Below are 25,626 nucleotides of genomic sequence, written 5' to 3' on the forward strand. Positions count from 1 at the left end.
CCTCTGAGAACAAGAGGAATCAGCAGAACAAACAGGACTAGGTGTGTCCTGGTTTCTTTTTGCTGCCATAAATCACTGGATAAGACATTAACTTTAAACGAAAGCAGCAGTTAGCAGGCAGTAAACATGATGTTTGTAACCACTCTTTTAAAAAGCTTTAATTACAATTGTATGATCAAAATCACTCACTGGACTGAACAGGCCTTTCTTCTAACACTTGCTTCATCATCTGACTTTCTCAGATAACTACTTACCACACTGCCCTCTCATTTTCTCTCTATTTCCCTCTAGTCACACCCATTTTGTTGCTAAGAAACAAAATAAATATGGTCTTCCAGAAGTAATTTGACGATGCATACTCTTATTAATACTCACTTGTCAATTAAGGAGAGAAGTAGGAGGAAAGGAGAGAAAACTTATCTTTATTATGTCCTAGGTTCTTTACATGTGCTATTTCATTTTATCTTTATAATAGCCCTACAAGGTAGTTATTACTATACAAATGGCTAACTGAAGGTCAGCTACATAACTTGCCTAAGGTCACACAGCTAAAAAGTGGTGGAATCAAGGTTTGCACCAAGTTTGCCTTATTTCGAAGCCAGTGTTATTACCATTCTCCTTCCTTATATTTCCATTTTGGGGCCTTACTTAAAAATCCTGCACATGCCAAAAAAATTGTGCATGTTAAAACTTTACAATAAAGCTTTAAAAATAAACAGGTTTTTTAATGCTTCCTAGGATTGTTTCCCCAAAGATTACACATTGAAATAATTTTTCCTTCAGAGGAATAAGACTTTTATGTTAAAAAATAAACAAACACTTTCAAGATGCAAAGTTCAAAAGGAAAAATTTCAAAATGTGAAGTCCACCTTGACAACCTATGTTTGCACAAATCTGCAATGTTCAAATTACTACAGACTATCAAAAAAGATGAACTAGCATGAGCCTTCAAGTTCTTTTTAAAAATTTTTATCCACACTGAATAAAAGAAAAAGATATCAGATAAATACTTCTACACATGCTGATTGATTTGTTGATTGACAATCTCTTTTCTACAGTGTCATATTGAGCAAAAATTCCTGAATCCTTAATTACTCATGGAACCCAATGATAGAAGCCTACTGAAAAACTAAGTCTTTAAACTTAAAATTTGAAAATAAATTAGCAAATATAGTCAATAGGCTTATAAATTTGGGATGGAAAAATAAAAATGACATTATGATAAAGGTCAGCAGCCATATACATAAGTCAGTATCCAAATGAATGTTCCTATCTGGTGGCCCTCTGGTGGCCCACGAGCCTATTAAGCCTCCTTTTTTTCTCTTACTTTCATTCTAATATATAGGGTCTATGAAGCACATAGAAAATAATTTAGGTATAATATTTATTATAGAATACTGACAGGTAAGGCTGAAAATGTAAAGAATGTTTTGGACAGAGATGCTGTTGCTTACAAGTACAAGAGTCAAAGAGTCTATCTTAACAAATTTTATTAAGAAACTACAGTCACTAAGCCACTTGCTACACAGGAAAAGTAGGAAGGACATAGGTTTTGAACTGTTCTGGGTTTGTTAGGCAAGTAACATAAATTCTCCAAGCCATAATGTACTCATCTGAAAAATAGGCATGTTAACTCCTTCCTCAATGAACTGAAATAAGAATTAAATGATATATGTGAAGTCTTGCACAAAAGAGATGTCAGTGTGTGCTTGTCTTCTTCTCCCTTCCTAAGCAGCACTTCTAATTTTAATAATGGGGAGGATGCAATCAAACTCAATCCTACTGAAAAATAGTCATCCTCCAACTGAAGAATTAAAAACCAAAACTACTAAAACTAAAAAAACAAACAAACAAGCAAACAAAAAACAGTAAAACCTAAACTATAGAGCAGACATTTAGAAAAGCATGTAAAATACCCAGGGGGGAAAGTAACTTGAAATGGGATAACATCCAACTCCAATGAAAAGAAAATTGAACTAAACATCTTTTAATTCACATGAATTGAAATATCCCAGATATAACTGAAAACTTTGATTAAAAAAAAATACTTTCTGAAGTCTAGCCTCTATGCTATTAGTGAAAGAACACAGCTGAACTCATAAAGCTAACAGCAATAGAATGTTAAGCAATCATTAAAATGAAACCAAAGATGGCTAAGAGCCTCAGACTGTACAATGGCTACTTTTTCTTTTTTATCATAACGAAATGTACCTATTAAATTATTAAATTATTCCAAGCTGTCATTTATTAGTAGTAGTTACTGGACCTCTGACAATTTTCTCTGTTGTTGTTTGAAGGATAAGGGAAAAGGGGGAGTACATCAATATTTTTCAAAACTCAATCCTTCTAGATCTTTCATTTCCAATCATAACAAGGTACACACTAAATGAATTCTAAGGAACAAAAACAAAACAAAACACATATATGCCAATACCAATAATGTAAAAAACAAGGAAGATTAGAAAAGCTATATTCATTCTCTGTGATTCTAACAGAATTAATTAAAAAATATAAAATAAGTATTTTTAAATGATTACATGCTTTTTGAATATCCATTATGACCAAGCTTTCATCTTAAAGTCAGCAGAATAGTACAAGTCACTTTGCTAACCTGGCACAGTTTAAGATAACTACAATGAAGAAAGTCCAATTTCCTGATTCTCTCAGCCAAAATAAGCAAACTTAAGTTAGTTTGATCTAATACCAAGCTCTAGGGAACTTATCATTTTACAGCTAAAAAACCAGAACAAGAATCCGAATTTAAAGGAAGTTAGAAATCACCCATGACCTCATTTTATGGTCAAGAAAATTAAGGCCCTGAAGTTTAGCAACTTGCCCCAATTCATAGAGTAAGTTAGTAGCAAGTTTATCTGTCATGTGGAGAATTATGGAAATAGATTGAAACAGTAAAAAATCTTACTCATAGATTCAAACTCTAATATATAGTTAACAGAGCTGTGGAACATCAAAGTTTTAAAAAGGTGCCCTCGCTAGTTTGGCTCAGAGGATAGTATGTTGGCCTGCGGACTGAAGGGTCCTGGGTTCGATTCTGGTCAAGGGTACATACCTCAGTTGCAGGCTTAATCCCCAGCCCTGGTCAGGGTGTGTGCGGGAGGCAAACAATCGATATGTGTCTCTCGCATCCATTTTTCTCTCTCTCTCTGTCTCTCCTCCTACCTTCCACTCTCTCTAAAAGTCAATGGAAAAATATTCCCGGGTGAGGATTAACAAAACAAAAATGAAAGAAGGAAGGAAGGAGAGAGAGGCAGAGAAACAGAGAAAGAGGGGGAAATAAAAAAAAGCTTTAAAAAGGTATTTTCTTCTTTTTATTAGCTAAAATAATATAGTTTTTTAAATGATCCATTTTGACTCAGATCAAAAGCATAGGTAAAATGAGTTTCGATATTTAAAAATAAACACATTCCTATGTGCCTAATTTGCACAAGAGAGAAAATAATTCCAAATAGAATTTTTCATTGTAAACTGTAGTACTCTTAAGAATCAGTTCCAGCCTGGCCGGAGTGGCTCAGTTGGTTGGAGCATCGTCCCTGATCAGGAGCACATACCTGGGTTTCAGGTCCAACCCCGGGTCGGGGCACATACAGAAGGCAACAGTTCAATGTTTTGCTCTCTCTCTCTCCCTTTCCCTCCCTCTCCCTCTCTCCCCCAGCATGTCCTCAGGTGAGGACTAAAAAAAAAGAATCAGTACGAGTTGCACAAATTTTTATTTTTCGAATCCTTTTCTGGGATAAAAGACAAATCAAAACGAAACCTTCTAAACCTCTGCATTCATTAGCTATCCAGAGTATAGTGAGTCAGTCTTATTGTCTTAGGATATCACAGAGAGATAATGTTTGGTTTATTACATATCCCTAAATTAAACTAGATAGAAAAAAAATGTTACAAATAACCTTAATCAAGTATCTTTATTTTACTTTTTCCCTCTTCAATTCTATTTAGGATGCTGAGATTGGACCTAAAGCAGAGACAGGTTTTTAATTTTTATTGAATTTATTGGGGTGACACTGGTTAAAAAATATATATATAGGTTTCAGGTGTACAATTCTATAATACGTTATCTGTTTTTATATTGTGTGTCCACCACCCCAAGTCAAGTCTCCTTCCATCACCATTTATCACCCCTTTACCCTTTTCTACCACACCCCATCCCTTTTCCCTCTGGTAATCACCCTGATTTTTTTAAATAGATACATAACAATATTTATGCCAAAAAAAAAAAAATCACAAAACAAACTTGCTGGCAGTGTTCATTTCAAAAAACAAAAATGGGTTTTCTCACTTATATTCTCCCCCTGGGATTCTTGGGTGGAGGTGAGCAGGAATGCCGCAGAAGTGGTAAGCAGCCACAGTTTCTACAGGAAAAGGCAGAGCTGCCCCTATCAAGACTGGGACAGGCTTAGTCTGCTCCTTCTTCGAGCCCCTCTTTCCAATAATGAAGTCATTTCTCTCCCAAACCCTGTCCAAGCACGGTAACTCTCCCAAGTCTTTCTCACAATTGTTTTACAAGCCCAGGAACAATGAAGTTTGATTACAATAGTACAGTAACCCACAGGCCCTACACATTGTCCCACCATTTCCTGCCACCTCTCTGGCTTCACGTCTTACCAGTCTGCCTTCACCTGCTCCACTCCAGGCCACTGGCCTCCCTGACAGGGCCACGGCTGCATAGGCTCTTCCATCTGCCTGGGACACTGAGGACCAGATATCCACTCACCTTCTCGCTGTGGCTTTCCTGAACACTCCGTTTCCATTGCAGTTCCCTACCCTGGCATTTCCTATCGCCACGTGACATACTATACATTTCTACTTTTGTATGCCTCTGTTCACTAAAAAGTCAGCACTAAGAGGGCAAGAATTTTTATCTGTTCTGTTCAATGGTGTGTCCCCAGCATCTGTAACAATGCCTGGCACTTAGCAAGAGCTCAAGAAATATTTGTGGAATAAATAAATGATTCCAATTTGGGGGAAAAACCCATAAAATATTTACTAGACATTAAAAACACAAACTGTACAAATACAAGTAATGCAAAAAGCATGGTCTTTGCTTTCAAGAAGTCTGGTTGGAGAAATAGAACTAATACACAGGGAGTAATTAATTAATAGGCAATATTAGGTATGACTATTAATTAGGTTTATTTGTATATAAATCATGGAATCTGCCTTGTTATTCCTAGTGTATATTTAAATACTGAATGAAATGGTATAAACTTGTCATAGGAGTTAAGAGGCAAAAAAAATAACTAAGGCTGACATTACCTAACACAAGAAGCATTCAAAAACTTGAGAAGAATTACAATGAATTACAACAGGACTCTAAAATTCTCGTATTTGGGGTCCCTGGATATTCAGAAATATGAAGACAAAATTAATGTATTTAAGTAGCTTAAAAGAATCTTTATAAGAGGCAGCAGCAGAATGCTGCTCAAACTGGAAATGTATTCAAACAGGGTAACCTCTGGTTTTCATCTGTTCTTATGGGACCTAGAAATGGTTTCAATCCTATATGATAAAAGGCTAATATGCAAATTAACCAAATGGCAGAATGACAGGTTGCTATGATATGCACTGACCACCAAGGGGCTGACGCTCAACGCAGGAGCTGGCCCCTGGCTGTCAGTGCACTCCCACAGGGGGAATGCCGCTCATCCAGAAGCTGGGCTCATGGCTGGCGAGCACAGTGGTGGTGATGGGAGCCTCTCCCACCTCCATGGTAGCCCTAAGGATGTCCGACTGTCCAACTGCCGGCAGTCGGACATCCCCTAAGGGCTCCCAGACTGCGAGAGGGTGCAGGCCGGGCTGAGGGACCCACCCCAAGTGCACGAATTTCATGCACCAGGACTCAAGTAGAAAATAAAATACTGGGTCCTGGGTCATAAAATAGGGAGCACAATATGAAAACAAGTAGTCTGGTTTGAAAGAAATGATACACAGCCCAAGAAAAGAGCTTATACTCTACATAAACTTTCAACTTTAGAATTTGAGAAACAGACCATCATCATCTGTATTTGTTTTGCTTTGTTGATATCTCACACAAGTTAAGCTTCTTGACTTCTTGATTCCCTTTCAAAACCATACTTAGTAAAAATACCCATAAATAAAAATGAGTATTTTCATTTATGGGCAGAAAGGATACTATCAAAATACAACTTTTTAGCAAGGTTATATTTCACATTGATTACTTTTATATGCATTAAAATGTATCTTACCTAATAATAGAGAAACATGTAAATTGACCATACCTCCGCTACACCCACAGCCAATCAGAGTGAGTATGCAAATTAACCCAATAAAGATGGCAGTTAATTTGCATACATACCTGGGTCCCGGGAACCTCCTTGGCACCCAGGTCACTCCCAGCCGGCCATCAGAGGGGCGAGGAGGGGCCCCCTTCCCAAGCCTAAAGCCTGGGGCGGAGGCTTTAGGCTTGGGCAGGGGCCAAGACTGGGATCGGAAGTAAGGGGGAAAAAAAAAATCAATGGAAACATATCCTCAGGCGAGGATAAAAAGAAAAATAAAGAAAGAAATGTCATATCCTATGAAAGACACATCTTGAAAATGCCTAAAGAAAGTTATTTTTTCATGGTGAAGGGACTGGAGTTTGTGTTGATGAAAATACCTTGGAAGGTGCGGTGACTGGCAGTGGCTGCAGCAGCGGGGTGATAGGGCTTGCGCCTTCCCCTGATCAGACCGGTCGCCTCCCACAAATGGAGGCCAGACTGTGGCTTAGGCCCGCTCCCCATTGGGAGCAGGCCTAAGCCATCAGTAGGACATCCCCTGAGGGCTCCCAGTATGTGAGAGAGGGCAGGCTGGGCTGAGGGACCCCTCCCCAGTGCATGAATTTTGTGCACCGGGTCCCTAGTAATTAATAGTTATCAAAATTTAAATTTACACAACCTTTGACTCAATAGTCCCACTGAAAGGAATTTCTCTCAAGGGGAAAAAAAAGAAACTGGTTAGAAAATCATGATACAGCAAAGTAAATCTGTAAGTCTAAGTTCATAAAAAATTTTACTATTCAGTTTTAAGACCAAATTGATACTCCAGACAAGTACATATAATTTACCCTGTATATATCCTTTAAATAGTCCCAGGAGAGATTAAAAAAAATCGCCATAGCTAAATACATTTGGAAGGCACCACATGTTATTCCACTCTTAAAAGATTTACAATACACAAGATAATTTATGGAAGACTTTGAGATGTTAGGGGGAGAAAAGGTGTTTTCCAAATTTTATAGAATAGAAACACTTTTGCAATCATTAAAAACAAGACTTGTTTAAAACTTTCCATAGCCACATGGTAAATGACAGCCACCTTCCTTATAAACCTAAAGGTTCAAAGCTACACTCAATCACCCTCTCTTCACATTCCTTCTTTCTCCTCCCCATAGCCAAGATACTGCAGTGGTTCTAACTTATAATTCATAATAATTACAGGGAATTTATTAAAGTACTAGAGGAGGCCTGGTGCACGGATTTGTGCACTGGTGGGGTTCCTCGGCCTGGCCTGCGCCCTCTTGCAATCCGGGACCCCTTGGGGGATGTCAGACTGCCGGTTTCAACCCGATCCCTGCAGGCCAGGCCAAGGGACCCCACTGGTGCATGAATCCGTGCACCAGGCCTCTAGTATGCATATAAGATCTTTGGTTAATCTTTTCCCACCCTCCCCACTTCCCTCTTCCCTCTGAGATTCATCAGAGTCTGTTCCAAGTTTCCATGCCTGTGCATTGAGTGTCTGCCCCCTGGAGGTCATTGCACATCATAGCTACCAGTCGAACGGTCAGACAGCTGGGTGGTCGCTTAGGCTTTTATGTATATAGATAGTTCTTGGCCCTGGCTGGTGTGGCTTAGTTGGTTGGAGCAACATCCCATATACCGAAAGGTTGCAGGTTCGATTCCCAGGCAGGGCACATACGTAAGATGTGGGTTTGGTCCCAGTCGGGGAGCATACAGAAGGCAACCAATCGATGTTCTCTCTCACATCGATGTTTCTCTTTCTCTCTCAGGTGAGGATTGATTGATAAAACTTAATGAATATATATAAAATTCCGGGTTCTTTCTTGCAGATATTCTGAATCCTATCAGTATTTTTAACAAGCAATCCAGGTGATTTCAATGTCGGTCAAATGTTGAGATATTCAAAATGCCTCACACATTATCATCATTATCATCAGCTATTTTATACTTAAGGACAGGTACCTTTAAAAAACAAAAGGAAGTTCAGAAAATCTGAACTTATGAGTATATTAAAATTTTATTTTTCTACCCAGGAAACAAAGAGAAAAGACATACTAAGTCAAATCATACCTTAAAAGAATACTCTCAAATATAATAAAGATTTTTAGCCTGTGCTCCACTGAGAAATGTCAGGAATTCTTAAACTTACTGACAATTTTTGTCAGTATAAGAATACATGCCTCCTTATGGAGAAATAATCCAAAGCTTTTACCAATTCTTATACCGCTCGATAACTCAATTTAAGAGCCATCATATTTCTTATTTATCTGAAAAAAGGCTAGTAAAACGTGCTTTTTAATTAACACTATGAATCAGATACACAAACACACATTCCTGGGTTGCTTTCTGTCTCAGAGCCAAACAAAAAGCAACTTACCTTTGCAGAGTCATATTCAAAGAGCCCGTACAACCCTTAATCTTGTTCTGGGCTTCAAGGTGAGTCATTCCATGGGCACTTATTCCATCAATGCTAAGAAGCACGTCGCCTATTCTCACATTTGCCTGAGATGCTTTGCCACCATCTTTTAACTGTAATAAATAAATTTAATTAAAATTTAATTAAGAAATAAATAATAAACAGATGAAAATTATACTTTTGCTTACATCAAAAGAAATATATATTAATATACTATTAGACAAAGTAAAAATTATCTTAACAGGTAAAGTTAAAAATCAAGTAACATTCATGTTTATGTTCTTAAATTTTTATCTGCTCTATAAAACTAAAATCATTTTATGAGAAAGGTTCCCTAATAATTTCTCCACTTTTTTATTGTGTAACAGTAGAGTGTGATTGTTACAAATGAGGAAGAGAAGTAGTGAAGGAAACTACATGTTAGCAAAAGAAAAAGACTATAAGCTTAATAAGGTATTCAATATTAGCTTTTAAAAGTAATTTTAAAATTCTTTAGACAGCTGCATTTTTGTTTGAGCACAAAAAGTAATACAAATGGAGGATCAACTGAATAATCCTTCCTGTTGAGTCCAATTCACATCCAGTGTTGGGGGGGTTGAATTCTTTTAGATCACAGGCCCAAATATCTTTTCTACTGATGTGTTTCCTGCTCCAGGCACTTAGGCAGGGAAGGAAACCAGTGTGTCTGAGACTGTCAGACTTTTTTTGTGTACCACAGTCTTTAATCTCCAATCTTTCTGCCTTTCTCTGTAAAATTTTCTACTAAAAAAAAATATCTATTTGAGCAAGGATATGTAAAATCTAACAGATATAAGATATAAAAAATATTTCAAACCTTTTAAATGAAACATTCTTTCATATACATGGTATAGTGATTTTATTTTCCTCTTTGTACTAATAGAAAAAAAAAAACTTATTTCAGCTGCCCAGATATTTGGAGGTAAAGAAAAATTAATGAAATGTTGCCACTAAAGAAATAATATTTCTAGACTAACAAAACAGATCAAAATTTAACTCATATACAACTTACCAACATAACTATATTATATATATATATATATATATATATATATATATATATGTATGTATGTATGATGTATACATATACACACCTTTTATTACATATATTATATGGCTGTCAAAGTAGTTTTGAAATTTAATGAAAATTAAATGAATTGGATTTCAGAATCACAGGATCATGAATAAAAGAATTAAGATAGAACTTTATTATATGTTTTTAAAAATACTTTATCAGCAGTATTTTTAAAATATAAAAGGAATATGTACATGTGAATTTTGGATTTAGGAAAAAGTCTTTTAAATTAACAAGTACATTAAGTGATATGGTTTTACTTCAGTCATGCACTGCATAAGGATATTTCTGTCAACAACAACTGTATATACAGTAGTGGTCCTATCTATACTAATAAAAGGATAATATGCTAATTAGACTGGGTGTCTTCCGGACGTCCTTCCAGACAAAGCCATGGTGGCGGGGGCTGAAGCTGAGACAGTTAGAGGTGACCAGGCCAGCAGGGGAGGGCAGATAGGGGTGACCAGGCTGGCAGAGGAGGGCAGTTAGGGGAGACCAGGCCGGCAGGGGAGGGCAGTTAGGGGCAATGAGGCAGGCAGGCAGATAAATGGTTATGAGCCAGCGGTCCCGGATTGCAAGAGGGATCCCAAATTGGAGAGGGTGCAGGCTGAGGGACCACCCCCCGTGCACAAATTTTGTGCACCAGGCCTCTAGTAAGATTATAATGAAACTAAAAAGTTCTTACCACCTAGTAACATCATTGCTATAATAACATTGTAGCCCAACCCATTATTCATGTGTTGGTGGTGATGCTGGTGAAAACAAACCTACTGTGCACCCAGTCTTATAAAAGTACAGCGCATACAATTATGTACTGTACATAATACTTGATAATCATAATAAATAACTATGTTACTGGTTTATGTATTTACTATACTACACTTTTTATTGTTAGATTCTATTCTTTGTATTTATTAAAGAAGTTTGTTGTAAAATATTATGCCATGTTAGGCTGGTAGCAGCTTCATATATCTCATATTTACCAGTGTCTTGACTGCATGTATCTCTTTCTTTTGTGCTTGATTTAACTTAACCTTGTATCATTTTGTACAGTAACATGCTGTAAAGCAAGCATGTCAAACTCGCGGCCCACGGCCACATGTGGCCCACAACGAATAATTTTGAGGCCCAGCCAAAATAATGGTAAGAAACGTTTTAATAAAAATTTTGTAACTTAATTTCTACAATAGCCTGTTATACATAATTATTAATAACAAACTACAATGTTCGCTAATGACTGATTACTATAATCATGTTGCATTAATTTCCCTTACACGCCTTACACGAAGGTGCACCATTTCTCTCCACTAATACTAGCAGCAAATATTTTAGCAGCCAATTGCCACGTCATTAGTCTTGTACTGACTTGTTTGGTGTGCGCAACAAGAAATATTTCGCTTTTGGAGAACAAGAAAAATAGGTTTATTTGCACTATGCTTATTAATTTGTGCAGTTATTCAGTGTCTGGTAAGTTAATGTTCAAGAAAAAAATATTAATTTTTATTAAAATGTTCTATTATTTTATGTTAACAATTACTCATTTATTTCAGTCCTTTGTATTCAGTATGTCTCTTTGTAAATAAACCTATGTTTCTATGAAAATTGAAGCTTTTGTTTTTTTTGCGGCCCACATAAACTTAAACCTTGTTTATTTGGCCTGTGTTAGCCTTTGAGTTTGACATATTTGCTGTAAAGGCTTGTATCCTAGGAGCAATAGGTTATACCATAGAGCCCAGGTGTGAAGTAGGCTATATCATATGGGTTTGTGCACTCTATGGTATTCTCCCCAACAATGAAATCACCTAACAAAGCATTTTTTAGAACGGATCCCAGTCGTTAAGCAGCACATGGCTATATATTAAATAATAGATGTGGCCCATCATTTAATAATTAGCATTTCTTTTTATTAATTTAAATATCTTAAAATTATGTAAAATCTAACAGATATAAGATTTTAATTTAACACAGAAATAATAACTGCTCTTCTCTAATGTATGGAACTAAATTGTTTAAATTGTGAAAGACATCTACAAAGAAAATAGTTCCTGAAGTCAATAGTTTTCTATGGGACTTATTCACAGGATTATTATAATGACTATGTGAGATTACAACTCAATAAATGTTGGCATTATTACTATTCTCTTGACCTCAGATTACTAATCTGAGAAACATGGGTGCTGTACTAGATGGTCTCAAAGGCTCTCCTAGGGTCCCTTCCAGTTTTACAAGTTTACCTATTCGTCAGCTCTCTGCATGCACAAAAGTGTATAGATCTAATCCCCAAATAGGAGTCAGATTTGAAAGACTTTGATGACAATACAAAGGAACATCTATTCCCTATTAAAATCAATGAATGAATTAAAATTGAATACTGAAAAGAAAAGTATAAATATAATTTATCCTAGATTTTATTTTAGCCAAGAAAGGCAAGCATAAAAAGAATAAAAATAAAAAACAGAATATAGCTAAATTACATGACCATTTTTAGCATAAAGTAGCCTTAATATAGAAACATTGAAACCTATGGAACATTTTTCTAAATGTACCCAACAAAAGCAATTTAAATACTCCGTACTGTAATAATATAAAGATAATGAACAATGTAGAAAGAAAATGATCAAATCTAGTGTCATTACTAGATAAAACTTTTCTTACCCCTTTGTTCTAGTTGCCTCACTAGATTCTAAGATCCTATGACCTCAAGATGTTCAAAACCAACTTCTCAAAGTTACCTTTTTAAGGTTGCTTTTACTCTGCCACATTCTTATTTGCAGATAGTAGAGCACAGAAATCCTATAACTCCTGTGATTTCTGCCTCTTCCAAGTACCACATCTAGGCAAGCTACTAAATTTTGTATATCCTTCCATTCCCCTCCTGTGCTAATCCACACCATGATCATCTATCACCTTGATCTTGTCTACAGCCTACTGCAAGAAGCTCTGTATTCCTGCCCCCGCCTCCATCTTCACATTTCATAATGGTGGCCCTACTACTATTTCACACTGGGACTCGAATCATGTTAAAATAAGGGTAAAAAATCTCCAAATATCTTCTTCCTACAATGCAGAATAAAACCGTAGCCTGAAATACATGCCATCTATAATCTGTCACCACTAGTTTCTAATTTCAAAACAAGCACCATAAGGTCGGGAATCATGCTTTAAAATAAGTTGCTTTTCTCCAAGAACCTTGATTACTGCAGATATTAGAAAATATCTGATTAAATCGTAATAAAGGAGAAATCAATAAATCAGTACATCAGTTTAATATACTAAATTCTAGGATACTTAATTCACCAAAGAGCCAAAATATATTTTTCTAATCTGAAAATGATCATCTTCAATTAATTAGGCTGAACTGACTTAAGTAAGGTAAAAAAATCAAACCACATTTCCAATAGGACAAAGTAAATCCAGTTTGGATAGTTAGTAATGTATTTTTCCTAGGACCTCCAAAGTGATATCACAATCCCCCTTGGTTAACTTTATTGAACAAGTATTAGAAAGAGCTTAATTATATTTCATCTCAACCCTTTCTCAATAAATTATCAGACATAGAAACAAATACCCATCACCATCTGTACCATCTTTCATTATTATTTAAACTGTCAAACTCATTTTTGTCTACAGTTTTTTTAACTTAGTAATATTATCTTGGCTTTTTTACATTAACTTCTTTTCTTAATATCGAACTATCTTTATTATTCAATACTCGGGCTTTGTATCACATGATTTAAACTAAAGATCATGAAGAGCCTGAACTAATGCTGTATGTAGAGTGGGAAAGGACCAATGCCTAGAGACAAACTTAAGACTTGTATAGGTCGCAGATCCTTGAATACTCCTGAGCTTCACTTATCCTCGGAACCACTTCCCCAAACCATGCACTCATTACAAAGATAAATTCCTCCCCTTAATTGGGGATTATGCAGCATTATTATGAATTGTGAGCAGCTAAGGAAAAATGACAAGGTCACTCATTATTTGCATAATTCATTTTTCCTTTGTTTGTACAAGTCTAAATAGCTTGCATTTTTTTGAAGCAGTAACAAGTTTCTGTCATCAGTAAATCTTATACATGTTATATGACAGCCATAAGGGTGTGTGTATTTCATAAATGCACAATTTGTAAGAAGGAAACAGTTGTGGGAAGCTCCTGGGTCAAGCCCAGTATAAATCAAACTAATCAGAAGCAAATGCTTCTCTTTTGATCTTTAAATGCATTTTTCAGTGCTGCTGTCCAATTTTCCATAAACTAGAGCTGTATGCTTCTTTAAAAGCATTGCTTTGTGGTCTCACTTTAAGTTGCAAGCATACATGGCAGCACATGTTGGAACTACTGCTGAGCTTCTGTTTATTGATGCAGATGGGTAGACTCTGGGGGGGGGGGGGAAGGGGTGGGAAGGGGTGCAGGGAAGACTATAAGGGAAAATATACATCATAGACTTAGGCTTCTCCCACTTTACTCTAACTAGAAAATGCCCAAAGATAAATTTTCTTCAGTCATTTTAGAGGGGGGGGCTCCTCTCACATAGTCATTTTCTGCCCGGAGAAAGGAGTGACCCAGAGAAAGTAAACTGGACTATTCACAGAGCACAGAGCACCAACAGTACGTCAGGGACTTTGGAGGCCCTTTATCGTTCTTTATACCACTATCAAAATTTTTACAGGACGGGGAAAGGGAGCTTCAAAGAGATTAAATGACTTGCTTACATCCACATAGCAAGTAAAAACACAGTACTTAGCAGAGGCTTTGAAGTTAGGCAAACATGAGTTCATATTCATGCTCTGCCTATTAACTGTGTGACATGAATTTAATAGGCCTAAATTTCAGCTCTCTCTCCTTGAAAATGGGGACTATAATCCCATCTGCCTCGAAGTGCTGTTGAGTAGATTAAATAAAATACCAGCACAGCACATATCATACAATGCACAGGAACTGTTTTATTATTATCTATATATATATAAAAGCCAAGTGACCGGAACGACAGAACAACCAGAATGACCGGTCGCTATGATGCTCACTGCGGTGGCCAATTGGCCTGATTGGGGCCCCAATTGCCGCCCCCAACCTCCCACGACCCCTCCCCCTGGCCAACCTGGCCCCCGATCGGCCCCCACACCCTAATCTCAGGTGGGGCCGGCCGGCCAACTACCCACACTCCCTACCCCCAGCCAACCCCGCCCCCGATCAGCCCTCCATACCTCGATTGAGGGTGGGGCTGGCCAGCCAACCTCCTGAGTCCCCTTCCACCCCTGCCAGCCCAGCCCCGACAGTCCCCCATTGGGGCAGGCGGCCAGATCCCACCAGTGTACAAATTCGTGCACTGGGCCTCATTAATTATAGAATGCCACCAATTCACACAGGCTGGACACCTGCTTCAAGGACCTAAGGGACAGGAAGACAGTTTTTCAAACTTACCAGTCAGACCTTCTGGCTTTTCCCTTCTCTCCTTAAAGGAAGAGCAAATATTCCTCTTCCTTCTCTTCTCTCTGACTCTATAAGCCTAAACCTTCCCCTCACTCGGCAATAGAGTTCAATATGCCACAGAATTAGGAAACCAGCTGACCCTGTCCTCCTTCCCTATCTACCACTATCCAAGTCCGAATTTTCCAAACTCCATTCCCACAGAATGGTGACCTCATATCACCACTTCCCAGGAGTTAGGTGTTGACACTGTACTAAGAGCCAAAGGATAAGAATCAATAAGGTGATGTTCATGATGAGACTTGAATTTGGGAGTCAGCGAAGGACAGGAAGGAAAGAAAACAAGAGAACAGCCAAAACCGGTTTGGCTCAGTGGATAGAGCGTCAGCCTGTGGACTGAAAGGTCCCAGGTTCGATTCCAGTCAAGGGCACGTAACTTGGCTGCGGGCACATCCCCAGTAGGGGGTGTGCAAAAGGCAGCTGATCGATGTTTCTCTCTCATTGATGTTTCTAACTCTCTATTCCTCTTCCTTCCTCTCTGTAAAAAATCAATAAAATACATTTTTTTTTAAAAAAAAAGAAAGAAAACAAGAGAACATACAACAAGGGAACAAAAGAGGGTACTGGTATAGGGAGGGCGTAGAACAGGGAACAAGACCATGAGGGCAGAAAGGGTCAGGAGGTATCCCAGGCTTGGTAAGCTGGATTCTGGCCTTATTTCTAGGTGTGTTATCCATCCGTGTGCATATGCACAAAATAATATTTAAATTGAACAGAACATCAAAACAATAACTCATTATAGAAGGAAGATGTTGCATTTTGATTTGAATAACTAAAATAATCTAAATGATATAATGAATAACTATAATTTAGAACTAATTAACTCACAGTAATACTTATGTGTATCATTAAACACGTCAGTAACTTTATTGTACTTAAATAAAATTATAATTAAACTTTCCCCAAATGTTTACCCTGCATACAAATGTGTGGTTCCAGCAGCATTCCATTAATTTTTTTTTTTTTTAGTTCTTATTTATTGATTTGAGAGAGAGAGAGAGAGAGAGAGAGAGAGGGAGAGGTGGGGGGGGGGAGAGAGAGAGAGAGAGAGAGAGAGAGAGAGAGAGAGAAAGAGAGAGAGAGATCCATTTGTTGTTCTACTTATTTATGCATTCATTGGTGGATTCTTGTATGTGCCCTGACTGGGGATCAAATCCGCAATCTTGGCATATCTGGACAATGCTCCAAACAACTGAGCTACCCGGCTAGGGCTCTTCTTAAAACTTTTTAATAAAAGAGAAAAGTAGCACTACATACTTATAAAACTGCTCCGAAAAGAAAATATTAGTACCTCAAGATAGCATCCCACTTAGACAAAGATCTAAAAATTGTACTAAATAAAATATGTATCTTATCTTCAAAGAAGTATGCTATTTGGGATTCGTAAGGAGTTAGATATATACCTACTAGGTTAATCCTTCCTGTAACTATTACCTCTTGACAACACATCACATATACAAACCAATCACTGAACTCAGCAAAACAAACAATAAAATCAATGAAAGCACTATGGAGTTTCATTTTTAAAAGAACCCAATGTGGCAGGTATTATTTTAAATAACTCAAACTGCCTAATATTTCTCTTTAAAATAACTATTTAAAACAGCTGCTATATCGCCCTACGCTTTTTCAAAAGGCAAAATGTTTAGCCATAGCAGCAACTCCAACACTGTTTTAGAATTCTCTAATGAAATGTATCCTTCCAAATCATAGGGAATTCTCAATATACACCCCAAACCTTCTATTTTCCCTCCCTTGGAAATAAGCCAGCAGTTACAAACTTTAAAAAGTAGGTATCAGCAATAGAAATGATTTATTGAAGATAAACATGCCCAAGTATATTACAGAGATCATTTTATAATGTAGATAACACCATTTTAATAGTTAGATGCTCACTAAGAATGATCTATGCTGGTTGAAAAGAAATTTACTTTAGTACTTATCTGATCACATACTATGGGTAGCAAGTAGGAGACAAATACCTATAAAATGAGCCACTACCAGTGTACAAGTTTTCAACCTTCTGCATGTTTTCAACAAATATGGACTGCTTGGAAATGTATGACCCTAACAACATGGGCATGTCAGGAATGCTATCAGACTTAGTAAATGTGAAAAAGGAATATATAAATATGACATCTACAGAAGGAAACACTAACAGAAATTTCCCATGTCCAAAAACCATGGGAACTAAACCATGGGAAAATAAAGGCTATTGTTTTTCTAACAGTGATGTTACTAAAATTTGGAGAAATATACTAATAAAATTATACTACTCTGACCAACAGAATTTTCTTGAGACACAGGAAGCACTGAGAAAAATCTTATTTTAAAAAACACCTGATTAATGGTCAATCTTTAATTTTGCTTTAGAATGTTATTTTCTAGTACCTACTTAAGAATAAAAATATGAATCCAAACATATGAGCCTATGGTTGAAAGTCTCTAGGTGTTTATCTCCCACATACTTCCCAGAAAACCATGAGTGTGACTTTTTGCACACACCCACCCCCCAAAAAACACACAAGAACTTAGGAGTATTATACCAAAATAGAGAAGTCACAGATCTTGCTTTCCTGCTGAATGATGAGTGCTACTCAATCACTACCAAATATCACAAATGAACAAAAGTGGTGAAGTTTTTAGCCACTAAAGTGAGAAGTAAAAAACATTTGCGAAGTGCTGAATTTCTGTCCCCCAAACATATCCTTTAAGGCTTTTTTCAAATCCCAATTTATTTACTATCATTCTGGTGCTTATTAATCAGCCCTACAATATTATTTAGCTCTTAAAGTTGTTCTGTCTTGAACTATTTATTGCTATATAATGTTGGTGCCTTGACCAGACTGTAAATGCTACTCAACTATATATAAAATGCCAATCTCTGGCTTGGATGTCTAATGTGAACATGCCCCTTAAAAACCTGAGGCTACATTGGCTCAGTTGGTTGGAGCGTTCATTGTCCTGGACACCAAAAAGGTTGTGGGTTCAATTCCAGGTCAGGGCACATCCCCATTCAGGGTGCACACAGAGGCAACTGATTGATGTTTCTCTCTCACATCAAAGTTTCTCTCTCTCTCTCTCAAATCAATAAACATATCCTTGGGTGAGGATAAAAATAAATAAAATAAAATTGGAGGCTACTCTGCATTCATTTTAATACCCTTTTCTGTGAAATAAAATGATTTGGCGTTTTGTAGGTTAGGATGGTGAGTTAACACAAGCGATTACTGATGTCTGTGAGTAAAATCCTGACTCATGTAAGCACTGGTTACTTTAACTAAGGGCCTTATTTTTTGATTTATGAGTCAAACTGTAGTCAGTTTTACCCAAAAGTCTGAGCATATACCTTATATGGTAGCAATGGAGCAAATACCTCCAAGTATATGTCATTGTGCCTTACAAAACCAAAGGAAGTAAGCCGATGATTATGCCTCTTTCCCTGTATAGCCACTGGGCTACCTAATTTAAACACAGGGCTTCTGCTTATAGTTTGTCCCAGTTGTCTAAATGCATTTCCCAAGATGAGTCCTTCTTTTTTGAAATAACATCTTTATTTTTCTCTACCACCATCCTACCAAAATTGACACATGCCTTCTTAAACTGTAATTCACTATTAAGATACCACATAACACATTCTTTTGATAGCTAATCCATGTGTTTAAGGCAAAGATTTAATGTGCTTTTCAGTTAATGTTTGACTATAATTCTACCAGAAATGTAAAAAGTAAAAAGTATGGTGGTTAGTTTAAAAAAAAAAAAGAGCACATCTACAAACATCTCAAAATCAAGCAAACTTGTTAATGAAAGAGAAATTAGTGTTTCTCTGTATTCACTCTATAATAATAAGGAAAATGGTAAAGAAAAAAATTAGATAGCTACAATGGTTAAAAAGGAATTAGTGAACTCTCGTTTACCTGGGAAGAGATTAATACTGAAATCCACACATTTCAACCCTCCCTGTTCACTTGGTTCTGTTCAATGATGAGATGAATTCCTTCAAATTATGTTTAAGTATGCATAGCTTTCCCCAAATTCTCTAAGGCATCTATGACCAAAAAATATTAAGAACTAATGATTTAATGAAACCGTAGAACAGTGTTTCTCAAAATGTGGTTTCTAAACCACTATTGCAGCATACTTCTAGCAAAATAAATAAATTTTAAAAAATCACAAACCCTTCAATATTCACAAGAGTAAGATGTTTCAAAACAAACAAAAATCCATTAACATCAAGAAAATTTAAGAACTCAAAGCAAAATTAATATTTATTCAAAATGGCACAAAATCATGATTTCACATGTTAGTGGAAGATAAGTATAGCTTAAAAGAATTACTTGCTTTTAAAAGAAACTTTTAAAATATTCATAGTGTAATTCCTTAACATTTAATAACAGCCTATTGTAGAGATTTTCAACTGGTATGCCACGAGAATTTTTAAAGCATGCAATACCTGACTATTAAGTCAGGGGCACTGACCTCTTTGTCAAATAAAAAAATGACAACAGTCAACATAATAAAAGCCGTCTGGTGTGAATGATCAAAATTATACCTATTTTTGGTCAACAAGCAAAAAATATAGTTTCTGGTGTACAGCGGAAGTTTAGTAATTAGTTTGTGTGTGCCATTAGATGAAAAAGTTTGCAAATGACTGGCCTATTCTAATAAGGCACTAGCTTTGATACTGAGTCTTAGAAAAGCCTAAAAGAATGGGCATGGCCCATTCTACTGTTTTACACTATTTAACCTTTCACATGTGCATGCAACTCTCCATAAAGTGGAGTTCCTCAAACCATCTGTGGTGGAAGACACTATTTGTGGTGAAAGTCACCCACCCCCTGACTCTGCCACGTATCAATTGTTCTGGAACCTATAATAATGATAAATTACTGGAAAAACAAAATTTAAATTAGTCAGACAAAATATAAGATCAAATTTTTTATTATCAGATTCAGTAGACATAAAATTACTCTGTCAAACTACAAAAGTTTCTAGATACTTATTCTTCATTTCGTCTGTCCTTATTTCATCTCAAACTATAACCATTAGACTAGCAAGGATGCTCCTTATAGGCAATGACTATATTTCTCTTTAGGTCCATTGTACATGGACTGAGACATAATACAAAATATAAACATTTGATGGATTACCACATGGGAAATGAAAGGTATTTAATACATAGGCTATTATTTAGTAACTTAACTCATTTCCAATTTGTTTTACTCTTATGTTAAACATAATGTGATTAATTACATTATACATTTATTTTGGCACACTTATCTGACTTTTCTTTGGGAGTTGTTTTTTAAAAGGTATGCACATTAAGTTTTGATTCATGACACTATACTGCCACAGGGATATCTGTGGCCATTAATAATTCTGCAAACTGTGTAAGAAAGTGTCTGTTATCCATACCCTTGCAACTCTTAGTATTATAAAAGAAACCTGAGGGTAATTCTAGCTTTACCACTAATAAATCCTGTGACCTTGGGCAACTCATTTACATCTCTGGCCTCATTCTGCTCAGCTATACAAGAAAGTTAGATCAAATGTTCTAGGGTCCCTTTAAACTCTAAGCCAGGGGTGGGGAACGTCTGGCCCTGCCAAGGCATTAGGGCTGAGTTAATTAAATGTTTGACCAAATATAGCAGGCTGATTTTTAAGCTGATAATTTTGTATAGCCCACGAATTATGTTATAAATATCTAAATGGCCCTTGGAAACATAACAGAAAAAAAGGTTCCCCACCCCTGCTCTAGCCCAATAAACCAGTGCATAGTTGGCTTTTATCAAGATAGCACCACATGCTAGTAGATGACTTCTAGCACTCTAGTTACAAAACACTAATTTATTCTAGGTGTTTCACTTCCTCCACAGACAGCAAATGCACAATCACAAAGGGCAGCTAGAAATGGAAAGGAAATGTTCTTACGTCAGTGCCACTGTTTTGGTGTTTTCTTTTCACTTTTTAAATTAAAAGAGACTGAAGCAACACTAATGAGTCTTGTTCTGGTGCAGTTGGTACACCATATGCTTCTGAACTTGGGGTAACATGGACATAACAGGGGGCAGGGTGCTGACGGCAGTTAGGAAAATATCAAGCAATGTCCCTGCCCCCAATTGTCCAGTCAGCACAGGGGTGGGAGTGAGGCAGCGGAGGGGGATAAAATTTTGATTTGCCTGGTAGAATATGCCTGATGCATACTGTCTGCTGTTTCATTTCACTCTGTTTCCACTCGACATTACCACTTTGATTACTCAAACCACCTCTTCCCAACAGAGTAAGAGCCCAGAGTCATTTACATATAAAGAGAAGACTAAATCTACTATTGTTAGAGAAAACAAGAATTTACTAGCAGAAGTAAATCTAGGATCTATAAAGAGCTTTTCTAATGTCAATCAAAAACTATCAATACTGATCAGTTTATAACTGATCATTATTGAATGATGAGAGATCAGTTTTGCTTAAAGTATTTGGATTATGTTAGAGTAGCTGACATGAGATCCAGTCTTTCAGAAAATGGTTAATGATATACACCAGCACATAACGTATCTTCTGGGGATTTGGGGCATGGAGGGGGTTATACTTTTTAAGTGTTAAAAATATGTGTAATTAAAAACTAATATTTAGCTCAGCTGGCATGGCTCAGTGGTTGAGTGTCATCCTATGAACCAGGAGGTCATGGTTCCACTCCCAGTCAGGGCACATGCAGGGTTTCAGATTCAATCCCCAGTGTGGGGCATGCAGGAGGCAGCCAATCAATGATTTCCTCTCACCATTGATGTTTCCATCTCTCTCTCCCTCTCCCTTCCTCTCTAAAATCAATAAATATATATTTTTTAAAAAACTAATATTTATAAGACTAACTACCATTTATTGAGTACTCACTAAAAGCCAGGCACTATGATAGACATACTTTTCTACTTTTTCTTTTCACAAAATCTTCCATTTCCACATGTAAAATGACAAAGTTCAAATAACAGAAAAAAATGCTGCTTTTGTTCTTCTATCTCACAGGCTAACATTTCGCCTTGATATTTTGATGTATGCAAACATTGATTCAAAAAGTTAAACATTAAGAATATATTAACAAGAAAATCTAGCAAGCCCTTGTTAGCTTAGCTATTATTCTCTGCTGCCAATTATTATAAGTCATTTCCTCAACTTCCAAACAAGGTGGGAAAATAGTATACAATATTATTTGAATTAGAAAACTTTGACTCCAGGAGAAAAATCTTCTAATTAGTCTATGAATTCTCCAGCTCCACTGTCCATAAACTAGAGAACAATGTGCTCATATGTAATGTCTAATCTCTCAGAAACAAATTCCTTGCAACAGGTAAGAAATACACTCCTTGCACTAGATCCTTTAACCACAGGCACACTTCATGGACTAAAAATTGTTCTGGCACTAAACCAATGGAATAAAAACATAATTTTTTTACTGAGAATTCTCTATAGCTAGTTCCAAGAGTAAAGATTTTTTCAAATAAGTATTATTTTTCTTTTGTTATATATATTTTGTTTGGAAGAAACAAGAAAGGAAGAAGGGACACTAGGCATTTTACCTTACCAAAATCATTTGCAAACCAAAAACTTTTTCCCTTAAAGCAATGAAAAAAAAAAAAAAAAAAAAGAACAAAAAAACTGGCAGACATGACCCAGCCCTAACTGAAATGGATTTTTTATTATATTTACCTTTTTCACTCTGAAGTCTATAACTGTATTTGGGTATTGATTAAATGTATGAAATCTCCCTTCTTGATTTTTACTTAATAATCACTCTGTAATCATTAGAAATCATTTCTTAGAGTTGATTCAATATTTGTTTCCAGCAACATGTTGTAGACTTAGAAGGTATGTATATGAATTTGTAGGTGCCAAAAAGCAGGGTAGAAAAGAGAGTAGTGTATTAGGCTGTGGAAGAAGGACTTAAAAGCTTTTTACTGACTTGAAGATACATAAAATACACAAGGATAAATCTATAAACCAGTATTTAGATTCAAAAGCAAGAAATTTAAAGTATTCAAATTCAATAGAAGGCTGGACACGAAGTCCACAAAAAAAATCAGGGAGATTTTAGAAGGCTATGTTATCTCCATGAGTCTACAGTACAACAGTCTATTGGTTTTTTTTTTTTTTTTTAATACTTTTAAGTAGTAATATAGCCTTAGAATGCATTTAAAAAAAAAAAAAAAAAAGCCCTATCCACATCAGGAAAAGTGTTGGTCCCACTGTATTCTATATGTTTTGACCAGATCAGGAATATTATGTGTAATTCAGTACCAGAGGAACAACCACAGAACAGTAAAAGACCCAGAAGCTATATCATACCAAGAATTACTTATTAAAAATGGATGATGTTGAAAAGACTGAGTGTATAATATAAGAGTGAACTAGAAGTATTATGTTTTACAAAGCAACAATTCATACACCTTGTTGATCAAAATCTCTCAGGAAACTTTTCAAAAGTATAGACTATGGAGACTTATTACAAGAGATTCTGATTTAGAAACTCTGAGTTGAAGACAAAGGAATATAATAATCCTATAGGCAGGAACTAGGATCCATGGGTACAAATTCCAGAAAGAAAGATTTTTCTCAGCATAGTTAAGGACTTGAAAACATTCAGAACATTCCAGAAATATAATGGTTTCCTTGCAAAGTAATGAGATTACTATTTCTGGGTATGTTTAAGCAGAAGGCAGACAGCCATGTGCCATGGGTACTGTACAGGGATTTATCTGAATCTGAAAATGAGAAGTATTGTAAGTATTCAATAAATTATTGGTGAGTAAACGAGACATAAGAATATCATTACACAATTTTAGTTACATGCTGTAAATGGTCTTTCGCCATGACAGTAACAAAAACATAAAGTTCTGATTCTCATTACACAGCATGGTCATTTCAATCGTATCGCAGATATTTTTGCTTTCCTATAGCAAATGCTATATGTTTCAATCTAGCTAGAGTTCAGAGTACCTGGATTCATATTATTAAAATAAATAATAAACATAGCTTTAAAAGACAACACTAAAATAACTTTCTGATAAACTGTGATGATACTGGCAAATAGAAGAAACAAGAGAATAGATCATCTCCTAGGACAGATAGAATTCTAATTATTCAGGGTTTTGTAAATTATCTCTACACAGGATATTTAAATTGTCCCATAAAGATGTAATAGCCATCACTCCAAACAGGAATAAAAAGATGTTATGTGAGCTAAATACAGTCAATTTCCCTATCGTTCTACATATAATAGACTGTCATGTTAAATAAGTTGATGCTAACAGCCCATATTACAACTTGCAGTTTAGGAGTCAAAAGAAATCAGCAGAACAAAGTGAGAATAGAAAAGGGGGAAATCTCCAAGTGGTCTGGAGTTAGATGTCCCAATGACCTTTCTTGCATATTTGATAGATAAAAAAGCAAGTCTTGCCCTGGCCAGGTGGCTCAGTTGGTTGTAGCATCATTCTGTACACCAAAAAAAGGTTACAGGTTCAATTCCCAGTCAGGGCACATACCTAGATTTCAGTTTTGGTCCCTAGTTGGGGCATGTACAGGTGGCAATGGATCAATGTTTCTCTCTCACATCTCCCTCCCCCCTCCATCCCCCCTCCTTCCCTCCCTCCCCTCTTCCTATCTCTCTAAAATCAATAAAAGCATATCCTCGAGTGAGGATTATAAAAAAAAAAAAAAAAAGCAAGTCTCAGGTAACATCAGAGATTGGGTGGTTTAATTGGTAACAAAAGAATAACTTTTGGTGGTCAAGTGACAGATACAAGTGGCTGATCTCTAAAATAAATTCACATATGACCTGGCCAATATCACTGCTATTCTTGTCCCAATGAGAAGCTGCACCATCTAAACATCTTCCTCCTACATGATGAAAGGCTATTATGAAACAACTAGAGGCCCAGTGCACAAATTTCGTGCACTGGGGGGGGGGGGGGGGGAGAAGGTCCCCTCAGCCCAGGGGATTGGGCCTAAACTGGCAGTTGGACATCCTTCCAATAATCCTGAACTGCTGGCTCCTAATCACTCACCTGCCTACCTGCCTGCCTGCCTGCCTGGTCGCCCCTAACTGCCCCCCCCCCCCCCCGCTGGCCTAGTCACCCCTCACTGACCCCCCTACCAGCCTAACTGCCCCCAACTGTCCCCCTCTGCCAGCCTGGTTGCCCCTAACTACCCCCCCTGCTGTCTTGGTCGCCCCCAACTGCCCCCCCCCCCTGCTGGCCTGGTCACCCCCAACATCCCCGCCTCCCCCCGCCCGCCAGACTGGTCGCCCCACACAGCCTGCTGTTAAGTCATTTGGTCATCCCTCACAAACCCCCCCTGCAGGCCTGGTCACCCCACGCAGCTTGCT

General features: G+C 36.9%; 1 protein-coding gene across 13 annotated transcripts in view; it reads right to left on the reverse strand.

Annotated features, from left to right (window-relative positions):
* Positions 1–25,626, reverse strand: part of PDLIM5 (PDZ and LIM domain 5) — a 234,544-nt gene that overhangs the window by 151,918 nt on the left and 57,000 nt on the right. For all 13 annotated transcript variants that reach the window (XM_080641045.1, XM_080641044.1, XM_080641043.1 and 10 more), the window contains one exon: positions 8,635–8,786. In XM_080641045.1, coding sequence (XP_080497171.1) covers positions 8,635–8,786 — 152 coding nt within the window. The remainder of the gene's footprint in view (positions 1–8,634; positions 8,787–25,626) is intronic.

Source organism: Plecotus auritus, assembly GCF_963455305.1.
Source record: "Plecotus auritus genome assembly, chromosome: 1".
Taxonomy (NCBI): domain Eukaryota; kingdom Metazoa; phylum Chordata; class Mammalia; order Chiroptera; family Vespertilionidae; genus Plecotus; species Plecotus auritus.